At 42.7% G+C, this 20139-nt stretch overlaps 1 protein-coding gene across 1 annotated transcript in view; it reads right to left on the reverse strand.

Annotated features, from left to right (window-relative positions):
- The window catches only part of dgkb (diacylglycerol kinase, beta), an 85188-nt gene that overhangs the window by 13314 nt on the left and 51735 nt on the right, over positions 1-20139 (reverse strand). The window contains exons 21-22 of the mRNA XM_030393201.1: positions 2915-3005; positions 1418-1613 (exon numbers count right to left, since the gene is read on the reverse strand). Coding sequence (XP_030249061.1) covers positions 1418-1613; positions 2915-3005 — 287 coding nt within the window. The remainder of the gene's footprint in view (positions 1-1417; positions 1614-2914; positions 3006-20139) is intronic.

The following is a 20139-nucleotide window of genomic DNA, read 5'->3' on the forward strand; positions in this document are numbered from 1 at the left end:
CTGTACGCCACATTTGAACAAAACATCTTGAAAGGTTCTGTGTTCAAAATAAGACTCTACAGCTGTGGTAGCAGCTGTGTGAATCTATCGACAGCATTGGCGACGCTGACATGGTGATGTTCAGCGTGTAAGCATGCTAACATTTGCAAATTAGCAGTAAACATAAAGTGTGATTGAGGATCATCAGGCCGTCTGGATTCCTCCTCTGGGCAACATCTGGTAGATTTTAAGATATTCCACAAGATAAGTAAAACTATGACCTGTCGGTGGAGCCAGATAAAAAGCCCCGTGATCACTAAAGTCACAACGATTCAACCTCTTGGGACCCTGAATGTCTGTACAACATTTGAGGCGATTGATTTGGTAGATTTTGAGATATTTTACAGGATAAGTAAGTTTGACCCACTGGTGGTGCCAGATAAAAAGCCATAGGATCACCAATATAGTCCAGTGTTTCCCCTACCATTCTGTTTTCTGTTTTCATGTTCTTCTACCGGTATGACGGTGAAGTTTTGACCGCAGATCACCTCAGCAGACCCGGGCCGGGCTGCTCCGCCGCTCCGCTACGGGTGCGGCTGGTCTGGACTTCTCCCACCACGTCGGAGCAAACGTGCAAACAAGCGTTATTTGGATAAACTGGCGGCACAACCGGGAACTAAACGGCTACTTTCTCACACGAAAAAGCTTCAAAACCTGATGTTACCGGCGCTATAGCAGAATTTAAAACAGAGTTACGGCGGTTTCAAGTTAGCCATAGCGAGGGGAGGTTCGCTTCCTGTTTATAAAATAAAAGCGCAAATTCTATCCTTATGGTTTTCTTTATAATTAAAGGACAACGGGTGTTTTATTTTTGTGAAAATGACCAGAAGTGCGTTACTTACTACGGCTGGCTTGGGTAGCGCCAAATTAATCGGAACAAAACTTTAAACAGCTGTTATTATTATGTTATGTAAGCCAGCTTGTATGATCCTTACAAGATAGCAAGTCAGCTGGCCTTGTATTGATGGCTAAATTTTTAAATACATTATAATATATATATATATATATATATATGTTATATATAAATATTTTATTTTATTTTTTAATTCAGGAATATTCTGCCCCCCCCATCCCGCGGATACCACCCCGCCAACAAAAAAACCTAGGGGAAACACTGTAGTCATTAGGATTCATCATCTGAGCACCATGAATATCAGGACAAAATCTCATGTCAATCCATGCGACAGGGAGATATTGACGTGTGGATGAAATTGGTGGACTGACCACCATTACCATTACACCCAAAACACACCTTGTAATGGTATATCTCATGATGACATATTGGCGCTTTCCAGTCAGATATGTGCTTTGGTGGTTTAGTTCACTGCAGACGACCAATAAACAATCATAAACGTACGACTTCAGGCGTCGACATTACCTTGAACGGCAAACATGAGCTCCTTGGGGTCGAGCAGCGGCGTCCTCTTGTCTTGGCTCTTTTTGCCCCCCTTGCGGTGTCCCCTCCTCTTCTTGCTCTCGCCCCAAAGGTTGGAGCCGCCGTGCATGCTGGGAATGTTGAGGATGGCAATGCCTTCCAGGGAGATGCTGCTGAGGTCCAGAGTGACACCATCGCACTTTTGGAAAAGAGAGAGAAAATGAGGGATGTTTTACTGTAGTTTGAGCGACGGCTGGTGTAAAGCTACAAAAACCTGAAATACATTCAACTGAAAATAACAGAATGTATTTCAAGCAATTCTATTCACTGCAATCTAAAGAACTATGTTATTTTTCTTCCTTAATGAGTTGAACTTTGAAGGTTTCAGTTGAGCAAAACTGCAATCAACAAAGAAACCTTTGCAGTGGACATTTGAAAAAGAAGGAGTTTTACATTTAAATGTTCCTGAGAGTTGTTACTCAGTGTAAGACTTAGTGTTGCCCCCATTAAAATGGTTGTTCCCTCAGGTAACTCTATGTCTTTGGTTGTGTTAGTGATCAAACCAAACAGCCAATCAAAGGTCACGATTCAGTCAGTATTCAAAATGACCAGATCCAAGATGTGATGTCTGTTCCATCCCCGAAAGCCGGTTTTAAGACTAATTAAACACTATATTGGACAAAAATACTGATGCACAGCATTTGGTAAGCAGCAACAATTTGAATGCTACCTTGTCTTTGAGTAGTAAGAAGATCTGAGCGTGTAGAATGTTTAGAAATCAAAACAGAAACAGTCAAGGCAGGTGAGCAACAATGATTCTGTTTCACTTCGGTGTCTTTGTTCTTTCTTTCCTTTTCCTTGTTTCCTTTTCCTTTTCTCTTTGTCTCCCTGAGTTTGTTTCTAGAACCACCATTCCTGTCCATGTAATCTACTGAACCTCCAGAATCACCTTCTGTTAGGCCAACAGTAATCTAAAAAGCTTAATGTATATACACATCATATAATAATGGCTTTCATAAACCAGTGTGGCTCTTCATACCTGCTCCCCTTCACCACGGTTGTTACCTAACCAGCACTAATTAATAAAGACCTCTGCACTGCGTGGATAGCTCTAAGGAAGGGGGGAAGATGAACTGTATAGACGGCATCTTCATTATCACTCAATATCACACACAGCAGGGTCACGTAGGGCTAATTACCTGTGTGTTGAACTGAGGTTCAGTGAGAAGCGGGTGGGAAGGTGCACAGATAGCCTTCACACATCAACACTTTGTCTGGTTCAATCTGAAACTAGTGCGCGTTTGTGCTATTTATGGAACGAGGGTTGACCAGAATATTTTCAGGAGGCAACGTTAGTCTTTCCTGAGTATTTGTTCATTTGGTTTTATCAAATATGTCTAACGATACAGACTTAAAACAGTCGATATAAGAGTGAAAAGCAGTGACTCGCTGTGTTTTTCTATAGGGCTCAAAACAGAGAGGACATGTGGTTTGATTTACCTCAACCTCCAGAAAGTCGTGGAGCTTCTTACATGTGGCCGAAAAGGTCTCCGAAGTGCCGAACTCAAAGTACCACAGCTTATTCTTTGTTCTGAAAGAAACAAGACAGAACGGAAACTGCAAAGGGACCAAAAAAGAAGAGGAAACATCGGAGTGTTTCTTCTCACGTCAAAATCTTGAAGCCTGTGAGCTCGTAGCATCTCTTCTTCTTCTTCTCTCCTCTGTCTACAGTTCCTCATATGCTGAGCTCATGAAAAAGAAAAAAAAAAAAAGGGCCGCTCTGTAAAGGTGAGCTCGTGTTTGATTCGTGCACTGGAGTAAAAAAAAACAAAAAAAAAAGGGAATCTTTCTAAACTCCACAGGAAATATACCTCTCGTGTTTACCGCTGACCAAAATCACACTGTCATTAATCTCCAGAGGACGCATAATGTGGCTCATTAATCACATATCGAAGCACAGTGATGAATCCAAAGCCAGTTAAGGAGGCATCTGAGGGGGCACATGGGGTGGCCGATGGGTTCCCATGCCCGACATTAAGGCCCAGTGAGGGGTGTGAGAGGGTAATCTACCTGCCCCAGCAATTAACAGAGGACTGGGGTGCTGCTCCCCGGGCTTCCTACAGCACACACTCCCATTGTTAAGGCTGATGATCAATGACCTCGCAGGGGTGAGTCACCATCTGTCCACATCCTGGTATGCTATTTTATATTCGCTCATGATTACACGCATGCAGACCAACAGGACGTCCAATGGGATAAACTGCTCAACAGGGATAAACAGTGCTATCACTAACACGCCTGCCTGTGACATCTAATGTTACGCTAACGTTAGCAGAGATGAGCTTTTCCGTCAGACCGGCCCGTCTTCATCAGAATAACAACCAGACAGGTTACAGCAGCTTATTACCACCCGTAATTTACATTTCTTGTTAAGTGGCGACCTCTAGTGGCCACAGTGATTATAACGGCAGCAAAGGAGGAAATCAGACAAAGCAGTATAAAATGTGACATCGACTGTAGGGTGGAGGATGCATGAAACAGGCACGGGACTTTTTATCCGAGAGACTGCTGTTCTTGTCCGATGTAAAATCAAAAGTCAACGTTGAAAACAGAGTTATTTACGTAATGCTAAGTATGTTTGTAACTGAAGTTAAAGGGACAGTGTGTAACGATTTAAGTAATTTATTAACTCAAATCAACGTCTTCGTTCATAAGTAAGTCCTCATTGGTGTACAATTACCTCTGCCAACAATCTGACTTATCCTCCTGAGCGAAGAACTACCTATCTGAATATACACAGCACGGGCAAGCTCTATGGAGGCCGCCATGTCTTTCCGGTTTTAAAAAAACTACGGACTGCCGAGAGGGACACAAAGCACTACGTGGTACTACGTAGTAAGGCTAAACGCGTTTTCGCTCAGAGCTAGCTTGACTGCGGAACTGAGAGGGAGCTCAGCGAAAGCGCTCGTCACTAACAATAACAATAACTAACTACATCTTTACCTCAGCAGAAATCCTAGACGCTGTTGGGAAACAGTCCATATTTTGAAAATTAGTTTCTTGTCCGTCAGGGCCACCGTAGCTTCCGGAACGTCTCCAACATCTTCAGAACGGGAGGGGTGAGCAAAGGAGTGTTGCAATGTAGAACCTCACAGCTAGGCGGCGCTAAATACTTGATATATTACACACTGTCCCTTTAAGAAAGTAATGTGGTTATTTCAACCGGGTAGTTTTCTTGCCATCCCTAACCAGACGGCGAGCATCAGAGTCCTGCACGGGTCTTATTTTGCAAGCCCGCACCCGCCTGTACCCGGCGTACTTAAAACCGCATCCGACCCGTTTCCCGACAGTAGCACAAATTACATTCCGCACCCGAGCCGACCCGCTATAAATTGATACCGACGCCCGACCCGCACCCGAAGCAAAATTACCCACGGGTACCCGAACCCGTGCAGGACTCTGGCGAGCATCAACGGAGGTCTGTTACGGCGGTCGCTGGTGTGCTTTACCAATCTTATTGTTTTGGGAATGTCAATACTCCCATTCAGTCATTTAGGTATGAGGATGTGGATCTCATAGAAACACCCGATCTACAAAGTCCAAACAGTCAACACGAACCACTGTAATGCATCATTGAGTCCAAATCAGTTTCAATCAGACATCGCGCTATGGGAGCCAATCACCTACACAAGCAATCAGACCGGCTGATCAGCAGTATTGCTGTTCAAGCCGTTTACATTAAATTCATAAAACAACACTATAAATACAGCATGAGCAGCAGACAACTGTAATGCTTACGATGGAAGTTTTTCATGTTTTGTTATAAGCGCTAATTGACACGACAGGTCAGTGAAACTTTCATATAGCCGAGGCCAAAAAAAGACACGATACATGTAATTGCTTTGAGTTTCTATAATGTTGCTTGGGTGCCTCCAAGAACAGCATGCTGCCGAGAGACTGCATCACCCGGGGAGGAGAAACACTCTGCAAACATTTAGCGGAGAGTGAAGAAAACTTAACTCCCAAACTGAGAGCTGATATGCCGTCTGAGCCAGCAGGTAGGCTAACCTCGGAGCTAAGCTAACATGGACAGTGCCCTCAAACACTAAAGATAAACAAGTAGAAAGTGATAAAATAAAGGCAGAGAAATTAGCAGAATAGTTGATTAGACAAGTGAGATCAAGATACAAGAAACAAAGTGGCACAAAGAGTCGACAGCGGCTGCAAATCATCAAAAGTGCATCATGGGAAGCAGTGTCTGGGCCTTACAGCAGCGTCAAGGCGTCCCACAGATCACAAAAGCCTTTTCATCTTTCCAAGAAACAACGACAACAACGCACAATTCATCACGAAGCTTCAAGGACAGAAAAAAGAAAAAAAAAAAACCTACAACAGTGCTGACACGCAGAACTGAACACGGTAAAAAATGACCTTCTCTTAGCTGGAATCAAAGCGCTACAAGAGGGACGTATTAGTATAAGAAGAGTAACAATCACTGAATTATTGATTTCCTCATTAGGACTTTTGTCAGGACCATTTAGCCACTTTATAAATGAGCTTTCATTAGGGTACTTGCAAGGTAGCCCAACTCACAGTTGATTTATAATGTGCAACATGGTCAATAGAAGAGGGATGGGAGCAGAGGGAGGGGGGGAAGAGGCGGGAGGACGACGAGGCCACGCTGAGAGGCTTTCCACAACAACACATCCCACAGTCTCATCGTCACCATCATCCGTCTGTACGCTCTGTGGCCCCGACACATGAACACAGGCCTAGGCAATTTTGCAAATAAACAAATGAAGGCGGCTGATTTGAAAAGCACATTCAAAGCTCGCGGTTGGTGAGTGATGGAGAGGCTGGAGTCAGATACAGTTCAGGTAATGTTTTGGACGCAAGTGACTCTGTTGTTGCTTTGTCGAGGCTGGTTTTGGTGCTTTTTTGGTCCGTTTGGGAACCTTGATGTCTGAAGTTGTGTTTACGCTGAAGAAAGCAAGTTTTAAAAAGGACACGAGTACATGCAAAGTCAGTGGAAAGAGCTCAGGTCGTCAAATACTGATGCTTTGGGTTGGTAGGTTGGGGCCAACCACCGACCGGAAGTGCCAGTGTTTGACGAGTTTGTAATGATAGTAAACAATCTTATAAACTGGACCTTCAACTCGAGAGAAAATGTTAAGTTGCACCTGATGCAAAATTGGATGATTGTGGGTAAAGTCAAACCGTCAAAACTCTACAAACATTTTAACTTTGCTTTGCGTTGATTTGTAAAGCATCTTAAAGACGAAGTGCACCAGTTTCACACATCGTAGCCTCATCAAAGTTTTCACTGCTGTGACATCACCCATTGGTTAATGGTGTGCTGTTTTGAAGTAGCCAAACACAAATCCTGGTTTGACGACTGTTTCACTTCAGATGGGACCATTATTTAAAAAAATGAACATCATGCTGCGTTGAAGAAAACCTGAAACTAAACTCACAAAGAAACTCTCGACTGAGGTGATAATTCAAGTGAGGAGTGTGGTCATTTTCTCATACGCTTACACACATTCAGACTTCCTTTCGCAACCAGTGGACTGCTGACTTTTAAAACTTAACTCTGTAGCCTGCTATCATTCTTGCTTGAGGCTAGCAGCTCGGAGTAGCATTAGGTGCTAGCATAACACACTGACAAGTAGAAGAAGAAGAATACTTCATAAATAATAAAGATAGTTCTGGTTCTGCTGTGTTTTTTTTGGATTATCCAGTGACTATGAGTGGTCCAATCAGAGTCAATAAAGTAAAAAAACATTGCACACTTTTTTTTTATCTAAACACTCGATGGAAAACTTAATGAGCCTTACAGACTTGCAAAGAGAATCCAGCTGCTCTTGCAATAGGCTGCATGAATATGTGACGGTGGATGTTTCTGAAGTGGTCAGTCATGATATTCACTTCAGATATTGCTGCCACTCCTTTCCTTTCATAAAGGGTGGTACAGTGTATCCTGTACTGAAGGAGATAAGACAGGAAGCAGCATTTAACCCTGTAGAGACTCCAAACAGCTCTCATCATGGCTGCCACTCACATACTAGGAAGCTTCCTCGGCAGCAGCAGTGGATTCAGGGATCCAAGCTGCCAACTTCACATAAAAAAAAAAAAGCTGTGTTAACTCACTGACTGTCATTACATCTTGCAGCACGGCTGCATCTTCTACAAAGTCACATCTTAAAGACAGACCTCTGGAACCTCTTAGTTTTTACACTACTTCAGGATCAAGCTGCACTTGGGTCGGCTGGGAATGAAGACGACTGAGCGCCCTGTAAGAACAGATACAGTAAGAGATAACGTCTGACCATCCTGTCGATTCCCACCACTTAACCTAACAAGCGCACCATGGCAACAAATCACCTCATGTCCCCGTTCATTAGGTAATTAGGAGCATCTCATTGGGCTGGATCGGATTGTCATTCGTTATCTGCCGACCGATGCTAAACAGCGGACTCCTCTGACAGACTGACTGTGAGGAGCGTCTTCAACAGTGGCCAGCTCGTCCCAGGATTAATAGGGAGTGCGTTTGAGTAAGATGATACTTTCAATGTAGATTAGGAGGACTTCACTTTATGGTAAGTGCAATAAAAGTGAACATAAAGTGCCCATTTCCTTAAACTGCTGGCTGACTTTAAGCTCCTGCATCCTTCCAGGGCATCTTCCAGGCTCATTCATTATAATTCCTGCGGGAGACATTTGTGTTTTCAGGGGGAATAAAAAAAAAAAAAAACAAGAGCGACAAACTGTGTGTAGCAGGTTTGTAATTCTCCGAGTAGCCGCAAAGCCTCTGCTGTGATTGTACCTGCAGTGTGTCGATGCAAAGTGTACAGCAATGATTACTTTAGCGGTGCGCATGTGAGATCAGCTGTAGTAGTCACAGCTGGCACACCAAAAGAAAAACAGCGGCTCGTGTTTCCAGAGCCGCTGAGGTGTCGTCGATTTGCACAAACAAATCACGAAACAAAGCTGAAAGAAGAGGACGCACACAAACCGTGCGGCCGCGAGGGGAGGAAAAAAAAAAACAACACGAGGCACTTTAGAAAAAAACACCTGACACCAAGAGAAGTAATGTGAAAACCACACTGAGCAAATGAAGCTCAAACAGCCTGAATCTGAACAACACACTCACGTTCGTCAACCCCTCCTCTGGTTGGTCACCGTATTAAAGGGTGTCAGAGGCGTTAAGCTTCGTGTAGCGTCGCTGTCCGGAGGCCACAGCACCTTCAGATGCACTTTCCACCGGCCACACCGAACGAGAGGCACACAGCCATTGATTTTTGTTCCCCTCTGACACTTAATCTAACCCGCGATGATCTACGACCTTATTTTCACACTAATTTCTTCTTGATCAGAGGTGATAAATATCGCATTGACATAACCAACTCTTTGTGCATTGCATCAATGCACTGTTTTGTTTAACATGACACCGCCCGGAGCGCTTACGACTCCGACTGGCAGCTTGAGAAACGACCTGAGTCGCGTCGTCTTGCCTTCAGAGACGCAGCGAGCGGTTTGAAAAATGTATTTCTTTCTGTCGCACTGCACTGATTCATAGGTGAGGTTTTTTTTTTGTTTTGTTTTTTTAACCAGAACCACTGATGCTAGTATAAAATATCCAACATCTTGAAAACAAACACACATGTATGATCTAATGCTGAACTGACAAGCTTCACACCTCAAACACCTTTATTTTCATTTTCATATTGCAAATGGAATTTATTAGAGGCAGGAATAAATAACATGTTGATTAAAGCTCAACCAGCTGAGGCAGACAACAACAGTTTTTTTTAATTGTTTATAATGTTAGACTAATGTAAAACCAACTGGTCACCTCCAGGGTTGAAAATGAAGCAAGCATGGAAGTGCAAAAAAACTGCAGTTCCTTAAACGGCCACTTGAGGCAGGCTCCAAAAGCGAGTCAATCCCATTATGCCATGTCTACAGACTGGTAAATTATAATAACTGTAAGGAGAGTGAATTTCAACTAATTTAAATTATATTAAGGCTTCAAGTTACAGATAATTAAAAGTGTGTCATTCAGCCGTCAGCTCTCAGCCATGTTTTGTTGTCCGTCCCGTCTGGAGAATTAAATAAAATTGCTTGCTGTGCAGTTAATCGTACTAACATATCGGGAAGAACAGATGAAGGCCGGCTGACAGCTGCTACTGTGGAGCTCTGGAGGGGAGACCTGTGGGCGGAGCCTGAAGGTTCTGGAAGAATCAAAACCCAGTCGCCAGATTCTGCTCTGATTGGGAGCCATTTAATGTCAGAAGGGGGTTTGATCTTCACTCTTGCTTCTTAACCTGTTTGCAGGAATGAGCCACGGAGGTGCATGTTGGACAAGTTTTTTTGTTAAAGGGACAGTGTGTAACAATTTAAGTAATTTATTCATTCAAATCAACGTCTTCGTTCATAAGTAAGTCCTCATTGGTGTACAATTACCTCTGCCAACAATCTGACTTATCCTCCTGAGTGAAGAATTACCTATCTGAATATACAGTACATAGCACGGGCAAGCTCTATGGAGGCCGCCATGTCTTTCCGGTTTTAAAAAAACTATGGACTGCCAAGAGGGACACAAAGCACTACGTGGTACTACGTAGTAAGGCTAAGCGCGTTTTTGCTCAGAGCTAGCTTGACTGCGGAATTGAGAGGGAGCTCAGCGAAAGCACTCGTCACGAACAATAACAATAACTAACTACATCTTTACCTCAGTACTTGAATCAGTAGAAATACTCGACGCTGTTGGGAAAGAGTCCATATTTTGAAAATGAGTTTCTTGTCCGTCAGGGCCACCGTAGCTTCCGGAACGTCTCCAACATCTTCAGAACGGGAGGGGTGAGCAAAGGAGTGTTGCAATGTAGAACCTCACAGCTAGATGGCGCTAAATACTTGATAGATTACACACTGTCCCTTTAATTTATGTGCAAAGATGATGAAATCAAAAAGAAAGACTTTGGAGCATAACAGCAAGAACTGGACTCTCCAGTGAGAGCTGCAGTCACATAGTCACGTTTGTTTATTAGCTTATAACTAAAGTAAAGAAAACCATCCAGCTCCTGCAAGTAACTCGAATAAACACAAATGATACAGAATGAGCAATTAATGGAGGGCTAACACAGCTAACGTGCACCTTAGCCGGCTTTGTAGCCTCCAGTTTGGTTTCAGTAACGTCATCCTGCTCACACAAAGCTTCACAAACGTCTCTTCAGAAACCTATGAATGACGTCACAATGTAATCCCACTGTGCCACCGCAGCTGGAGGCGTTTCACTGTTGTCGTAAAGAGCGTGCCAATGTCCAACATGACTGCGACCGATGGACATGATCTCTTCAGATACAGCTATTGTCTTACGTTTCCAACCATATCCACTCATTGTCGAGGCCACTCTAGTCGACACAAAGACTCAAGATGCAAAACGACAACGAGGCGGCGTGCTGCGCGCAGTAATTAAAAGAGTAAAGCACAGGCATAAATTATCTCTCACCACATCGATCATAAATGAGCCGCAAACACGTATTCAGATATCCTGCGAAACACAAACACTGCGGCAAACGTTTCTGGTGCTCCGGTTTTTTACATTTCAACTCAAACACAGTGGTTGAACTCACCTCGTGTGTTCACTGCAGGAGCACCGTGTTGGATTACCTTCCACTGACTGTGTCGTTAAAGTGTCGGTGATTAACAGCTACGGTAAGTCATGTAGAAATGAAGCGCGTGGTCTCATTTGTGACACTGTTCCTCACAGAACCATTCACTTCTGGGAGCAAACATGAACGCAACAAAGCAATTTTGTTAATTAAAAAAAGTAATATTGTTTATGAGACTTCAGGTGTTTATCATCTAACGTCTGACACCTCGGGCAACACATCAACAGGTACAAGTTTGATTTCAGTTTTTAGTGTAATCAAGTCAATCATCATTCTCAATTAGCTTTTTGAGAGCTCGCTAAAAAAAACAAAAAACAGTAGCTTTCAATTATGGACGTTTAGACGGGCTGAAATGAACGAGATTCAAACAAAAAAAGAAAGACTCGAGCAAGAATCAAAGAGCAGAAAACTAAACTAAGGATAAACTAGAAACACAGACAGCAAACACGAGGAGAAAACAGAGACAAAGTGATGATTGAAAGCGCAGAAGTGACAAAAGGACTAAAACAGAATGACAAAGACACAGACTTAAAGTGGAGTAAAGACTAATGAGGAACAGGTGAAACTGATAAAGGCAATCAAAAAAAAGAAGAGGCAGGAAAACAGAACATGACACATGAGGATGAAACCTCCAAAATAAAACAGGAAACTGCTCAGCTAAAAACCAAAACCATCATAGCTGTTTCAGGATGTGTGACGTCTGGCTGACAAATAATATTTATGTTCACTGTTAATATCTATTTCTTTCAGGCAATCAATGTTAACAAATCTGCACCGTCAGCTGACAAGCCGAGGACGTTGGTGTCATCACTGGTGTTGAAGGACGACGACGACATCACAGCATCAAACCTGAGCAATCCAGACATTTGCCGGCGACTTTTTAAGCTATTTAATGTGCTTCAGCTAATTAGCTTTTAGGCTAATCCATGATTTATCTGCTGTGGATGTTTGTTTGGTGGCCGAGGTGCAACGCAAGAGAGTTATATTTCTGTAAGAGTCTGTCCAGCAGTTAAAAGTTAAAGTTCTGAGAAGCTCTGAGGTGGTAAAAATGTTGACGTGAATGTTCAGGACTAGATTGAATACTTCTAGCTCCACTGAACGTCTTTTTTTTTGTATGTACAGAGCATCTCTCTCAATGTGCCGCCTGAACTAAAGCCTTTAAGGAGTGATTCACCCAACTGATGTAGCTGGGCACTCGTTTTAAAACGTAAAAATATCAAGAAAAATCCATCCAGCATTCAGCATAATCCAAGTCTACAGAAGCCCAGAGATCCCTAATTGATCTGAAAAGACGATATCTAAACCCTCAACACGAGGTCAAGCTCATGCAGCCACTTCAGACACTTTCAGCTGCACAGCTTTAGTGAAAAAACTGCAACCCAAATAAGGGTGTATGGAGTCATCTACGTTTATTCTCAGCTGTTTTTTTTTACGTTTTAATATTCCCCATCTACTTCAGTTGTTTAGCAGGAGGTTGCAATGTTGTTTTGCTGCTTTAACCTCCAGAAATGTTTTGTGAATTACGAAACATCTCCAGACTTTCCATCAACTTGGGGATGAGCAGATAACGCCTGAATTTTCATTTTTGTCAAGTCTTTTATGCAAGTCTTATAGTTAAAAATGTGATTGGCTTCATGCAAACAATTTCCAGTATAAAGACAGCGGGGTTAATGCAGGAAACCAAAATAAACAAAAAGCAGATGATGACCAAAAAATAATATTAATCTGCAATTTAATGACACAATAACACTTGAGTTATGCGTTTGTGTTCTCTCTCTGTGTGTGTGTGTGTGTGTGTGTGTGTGTGTGTGTGTGTGCTCCCACTGAGCTGGGGACAGGGCCACAGGTGAGATCCCTCTAAATTACACACAAGTGGTCATTAATTATAGATGACACTTTGGTCACATAAACGATTTCATCCTCAAATGAGGTCCGAGGGCGGCCGCTGCTGAGGTCCACCGTGCATGTGTGTGCGTGTGTGTGTGTGTGTAAATGAGTGTGTGTAAATTAGAGCGCCATCACCTGTGGCCCTATTCCCAGCTCAGCGGGGACACACACGCGTGCGCACACACACACATCAGCACGGGTGTGTTGATGGGCGCGTGTGTTCGGTGAATCCGGCGGCCCCATCCAGCACATCGCGGCGCTTTGATGAACATACTCATTATGCTAAAGAGTGCGCCATGCCCGGGCTTCCCTGCGCCTTCAGGAAAGGTTAACTCGGGATGGTTACACAGCACAGCGAGAGCCTGTGGGCGCACGGGGGCAGAGCGGCTCTGGAGGAGCGCGCTGACGGTGTTAGATGTCTCAGGACCAAAAATAGATCTGGGTATGCAGAGCAAATATCATGGGAGCATCAAGGCGCCATCATTGATGCCACGGGATAAACAAACATGGCAGGTGAAGCCACCGCGGCTTTCGCGCTGCAGTTTCAAAGGTCCCGAATCAGATGTTTCCCCTCACAGATCTCATGTTGTCTGACTGCGCAAAAAAAAAAAACCCAAAAAATTAAATAAAATAACAACTGCATGGAGGTCAAGTTTTTAAAAATATGATCTGGGCAACGTGGAAAAATGCCACAAAACTGGATCCTGAGAGTGAAATAGTGTAAATGTTATTGATGCTTTATTACGCCTGTACTTTAAGCTAGCGACAGAAGTCTGAAACGTCTTCGCATATGTTTACAGTTATTGTCTTAAATAACTAAATGACGGCCAGATACGTTCTTAAAACAGAAAATAAGAGAAACCAGGCGGACGGCGGAGTCTCTGCAGATACAAACATCACCACACACTTCTGGTGCGTCATACCTGATGACTAAGAGGGTTTAATTTCATATTATAGTCTGTAATTGTTAATCCAGACAAATGAAGGAATTAAGTAAATAAAGTAAGAATGAAGATTAGTTTTTTACCACATCACCAGCGATCCAAACGAGCGAATCTGAAAACTACAGACTGACCCGTCCTTTCCTAACCTTGCGTTTTTTATTTGCTTAATCGCAGCCATAACTTAATCGCAGCTTGATTCCCCGTAACCACAGTCAGATCTCAACTATTCTTTTCTTGGTTTATTGACAGTGGAGAGGAACCAGGGGGAAAGAACGAGGAACATTTGGCGTCCATCTTTCCACATGTGCAGATATTACAGAGAGCAAGAAGGAACGTCAGGCCTCAGATATTTGAAAAAAACAGTATCTGAGCGTTTCCAGGGGATTTACTGATGTTCTTGTTTAAACACATTATGTTGCTGTAGCGCCACCTAGCTGCTGAATGGCATCAAATTATGCTGGATTATCGGAGATTAAATGCACAGTATGTGATTTTTTTGCCGCTTGTGGTCTCTTGTTTACTGTAAAACAAACTCAAGACGTAGTTTGATGATGTGGAGTGGGATCATGATGTATTTAAGTGGATTAATGTGACATTAAGTCACGTTCGCTCCGTCCTCGCTCTCTGAGGTATCATCTGATGTTCTCCCAGAAGTCACAGCGACAGAAACACACAGTTACTTTTATAAATAACCTCAAACTGACAGACTTCTTCGTGTCAAAACATTGTCGGCAACATTTGGGATCAATGCAACTCAACGGAATAAATAACAGAGATATATTTTATGCGCCCACTTCACCCCAGATTAAATGAAAGAAAATGTGATTGTAAGAAGCAAATAATTCAGTGCAGCAGAAATGTTTGCTTTCCATTTCATCTTGAACCAGGAAGAAAATCTTCCTCTGATCGAGACCTGCACACAAAAACGTCCCTAAAAAAAAACAATCACCTGTTTTTTTTTTGCCACTGAATTTGAACAAAAATGCATCAAAGATATCAGAAGTGGGAAAGAAAGTGAAATGGTGGACCTGATTTCTGGAGGAGAAATCGAAATGCAAATAAAGGAATGACGTCTTAATATAGTTTTCATGACGTTCCCTCAGAACATTTAGAGATCGGCAGAAATGTTCAGTGTCGTCTGTGCTTCAGTCATGAACGTCAAACTGAGAAGATCTACCAATCTGAAGACCAGGAAGCAAATAAAAAACAAACACTATGTGAGAGTGAAAGTGAAATCACACAGCACAAAGTTCCTCTTCCTCCTCCTCCACCTCTCTTTTCTAGTTTCTTCCCCGACCCATCCTTTCCCCTCAGAGTCAGAGATTAGCGTGTAATTACATGGGAGATCAGCGAAAAAGGAAAAACTGGGGGGGGGGGAAAAAGGGGAGTAGTATATTTTAACAAGGCGGCCGAGGAGGAGTGGCGATGGGGGAGGAGGTGGCGCAGCCTCTCGTCACGGGCCGACTGATTGTCTGCTTTTAATCCTCAACCTCATTATCACCTCCAGGTCCGGCAGTGGCAGTAAATGAATCTATCTGCCGAGTGTCAAATCTTCACACCTTCACCCTGGTAATCACCCCAAGGTGCAAATACAGAAGACGGATAGAAGCGGAGCGACGGAGACGGGAGGGGGAGCGAACGTATGACCCCTGCAAATCACCGACAACATCCAGTCGTTTGGTAATGAGGCAGAGCGTCGCGCTGTTGTTCTGTCGGTAATTAAAGCTAATTAAATAGTCACATTCTTTAAGGTCAACGCGCTGACGGAATGTATAGATTTGGTACATATGGGAAGTGAAGGGCCATTACTGCTGTCACATTAAAAAACCTCATGATTCAACACCTGACATTTTTCTCTCTCTTTGTCCGTGTTGTGCTGAAACCTCGCGTGTTTATTCCTCCATTTGTTTTGACCTTGAAAACCTTGGAGGGCAAAACCAAGGTCAAAAAACATAATAAGCAACAGAAATAAATGGAATGAACAAGTTTTAATCCACATTTCTGCAGATTTATACACTTTGTTTGCATAATCAGACAGATTTGTGTTCATTTTTATCTAATTCATCAGCATATAATAAAATAATTGCACTTCCAGTTACTGTTGAATTGAACGCCAGTCTGGAAAAGTTATTATTTATCCAGAAATTAACTATAGTCATTTATTTCTGCATCACAAACTAAAACGTATAATTATTTCATTAAAAATCTAAACTTTTTGTGCCCCAAATTGACCATTTATCTATTTTATATTTTGTGAACGATTCATTGTTAACTCACTTACGTCATAACATGTACGACAAAACTGAAACATATTGATAATAACGCCTCCTCCATCACCCGGACAACAACGTCTACAATGAAACTGCAAATAATTACTAAAAGAATACAAACTACTAACGTGCCTTGATATGATCTGAGACAAAAGCACGTCTTATTGCAGAAATTAAATCACCTAGATGTTAAAAAATAGCGACATACACAAACAAAACTAATCAAATAAGAAGAGTTTTTGTAGTAGCTCCAAACAGATACAACAAAATAATACTAAAGGGAAAGAATAACAAAATATAAGTCAATACCTCTAAATCCTGAGCTTCTTTCATCGTGAACAATCTGATACCTATAAAGGAAAATTCTTGTTGAATGTGTTTCCCATCAACCCCATAATTGACTAAATCTCCTTTAACAGCCACTCAGGACAGCAGACAGAATCCACAGTATGTAACTGTACCACATATTAACTGCAGCCAGCGCAGATTCAATCTTTCTTTTTAAATAACACACATTTACTCTCAAGTTCCCCCCGAGGCGTTTACCTCTGTTCTTCTCTGCTGAGCTACCGCCTTAAATAAGTTTAAATTACAGGACAAGACCGAAAAACAATGTGTGAAAGAGGCTGAGGGTTGAATTTACGTAATATTGTCTTCCCACTACTTTAGAAAATCAACCTTATTCCGTCAGTTTGTCTTGGAAACGTGTAAAAAAACGACATGCTTGCGTTTTCGCGTTGACAGCTTTATGATAAGACAAATCAAGCACAGGAGTGACTCGTTATATAAGACGTCAGGAAACAGAAGAAGTATAACTGTTTGATACCGAACGCGAAGATAAAAAACATTTCAAATATCCGATAACCTCACAGTTGATTCTTTACGACATGACTGAGGGATTTCTTCATGTGAATTTAATGGAAATGAATCTTTTTGTGCTTCTCTGTGATTAAATGTGTATATTTTGCAGGTTTTCTGGATTCAAACATGTGCGCAGCGGTCTCATCATAATCACTATCACCACTCAATTATAGTTTTTAAGGCTTCTCACGACCCCAAAAGCTCGAATACTGTATAATACTTCACGTCTATTGAACAGAAAGCATCCAGTACGTTCATTTATAAAAGCGAGCGTCCCCGAGCTTAAAGCTTGTTAGCGGTTTCTCATTATTTCTTTCATTCATTCCAGACAAAAACAGACTTATTGCAGACGCGATGAGAGTGAAATAAAGTCTTTTCCCCGAGACGTACGACGCGTCGCTCCCATTGTCGCTCAAGTTCCTGAGAAAAGAGCTTCCAGCGGCAGGAAAATGACTCCCGTGATGAGTCGCAATATACTTCCAATGGACACGAGCCCTTTGGACAAATCCAACAAAATCTATGCTACCTTGAAAAACTATAATCATGCATTATTGAATCGGCAAAGGATAGTGTGTAATAGAGAGATCCTAAACCCATTCCCCCTCCTGAATTATTAATTGAATTCAAATAACAGACAGAATAATTTTCTTAAAATATCTCAATCATTTTTCACAAAAGGCCTTAAAGAAGGAGTAAAAAAAACAACAGGGATGCGGTCGGAGCGTCGGTCGGGAGCGCGACACCGCCGACCGACGTCACGACGTGTCACGGGGGTAATAACACGGTGAGAACAACCCGACACCTCCTTTTTGTTTGCCTTCTTGTTGGCATTTCGCCAACACGGCGGCACATCTCCCTCGTAAACCGTCGGTGACCATTAACCCGACAGGCCTGCGTTCACATGAAAACCACCTCCACTTCCTGGAAGCGCGCTCGAGCAACAAGCAGCAGAAGGATAGTTGGCTAAATGTTGTACTAAGGCCGGGGTAAAATATGATAATGAGTACAAATGGGATTATTAGGAGGCTGCGTGTCATCAGTCTGACTGATCCATGATGTCAAGCTAGCCAAGCAAATTCAATTAGGCCCGCAATTACTCCCTGGCGCTAGTGGAGACGTATTGGAGACGTTAAATATTGATGGAAACATAGATGCCACATTTGTTCATCTTGCGAAAGGTGAACGCATCTCCTCGAGGTAATCACGCACGCTAAATATGAAGCCGGTCCATCCGTCACGCCGAGCGCCACGGCGGATACAGCTGTCCGCCGTCGTGACGGGGAAAACACAGACGCTTCTGCAAGCACACTGCAGGTTTGTGATAAAACTTCCCCGCAGCTTTCTTAAAAAAAAATAAAAATAGGAGATTCATTCCCGTCGTCGTTGGTTTAAAAATGTAAAGAGGGGATATTAAAGAGACAGTTCCACCCAAAATTAAAAATACATATTTCTTGTACTCCTCAGATGATATCAGGCTCGCCAGGTAACAACATTATGACTGATTTTATAAGATGCAGGAGCTCAGCCGGCTCTGTTCAGCGTAACTAGCACTTGTGCTCGTCCTCATCAGCTTCAGTTTTCTCCTCCTGCTCTGCACTCGGGTTAAGTTATGGGTCTATAACTCCTGTGACTGTGGCCTCTTGTTTTTACTAGCGCCTGAAAATAATGGGACACCTCCATGTAGTGTGTTGTAACAGGCCTCGTGAGAACTGAGTTATCATCATCGGCCTCAGGTAAAACAAGTACTGAACGGTCCTTTCCACAGATGCTACAGTACGGGTAATAATCGACAGATAGTTCCCGGTGACTATCGGATAACATCACTAGTTTGGAGCCTTGGAGCTTGTAGTGTTTTAAAATCTATCATTTTACCTCTGCTTTCTATCTTGACAGCACAGTTCCAGGTTGTAACTGCTCATGGATGACGTGTAACATTTACTGGATTCCTCCACTGACCACTAGAGGGAGCTCCACAGTTTTAGAATAGTGGGTTCTTGGTTGTTTTGTTGTCGTGAGTTGCTGAGTTTTGGAGGTTTCGGCAGATGACGATGAAGATGCCCTCTCTCAAACACAAAGAAAGCAAAAACTGGATCCGGTTGCATGACCCCGTTTCTGAAGATAATCCACAGACATTTTTGTGAGCAGCCTCCAAGTAGGAACTATTTTCTTCATGTGTCAGCGTGCAGAAGGAAACATGCATCTACTGATAGACGAGAGGCTGAGAAGGACGCCATTAGGGCTGCCAGATAAATCAAATTTTCATCGTCATCGCGATGTGAACATGTGCGATAAACACATCGCAAAAGACTGCCTGACACGCGATGAATAAGAAAAGTCGTTTTGTTTACATGTGCCATGCGTGCACCTTGAGACAGAGCCCTGGATACAAGGGCCAATCAGATGAAGCCCCAGCTAGCCGTTAGCTACCCTGACAAAATTAATCGGCATCAGTTCGGTGGTGGTTGCCAGGTTATGATGGCTGAGGGAGGAGAGAAAAGTGAAGAAAATGTGGTTGACGAACACCTTGTGGTGAAAAGAAACAGCACTTCTGCTATATGGACTTATTTTAGACTCAGGAGAGACGACGTGTTACAAACACAGGTACTGTGTAAAACAAGCCGAGCAGTTTTCTAGAGGAAACACAACCAACATCCATCACCAGCTGCAATACAACCATAAAGACCTACACCAACAATTCAAAACTAACGATAGCCATCATTAACTGTATAGTTAATAATATGCAAACTTCAATATTTGTTTTTTTATCGCAAGTTATAACTTCATCGCGATATTGAACGTGCAGGCCTAGACGCCATTAATGTTTACATCCTGCGCTGAAACAAGCACAAATCTCTCGTCCAGTGTTGAGTTTTTAAAATTGATTTTTGTGGCGCTTTGTGCACGAGAACCACCTAGTTCCATCATATCAGAGAGAAGGCTGACATCTCTACAGCTGATATCTCCAATATTTGATAACTCCAACACCCCAACGATCTAAATGGATAAACAGCAGATAAGAGGTAAGTATGTTTTGGGATTCTGGGGTGAACTGTCCCTTTAATTGCCATTAAAAGACCCTGAAGATTACT

Source organism: Sparus aurata, chromosome 17 (assembly GCF_900880675.1).
Source record: "Sparus aurata chromosome 17, fSpaAur1.1, whole genome shotgun sequence".
NCBI lineage: Eukaryota > Metazoa > Chordata > Actinopteri > Spariformes > Sparidae > Sparus > Sparus aurata.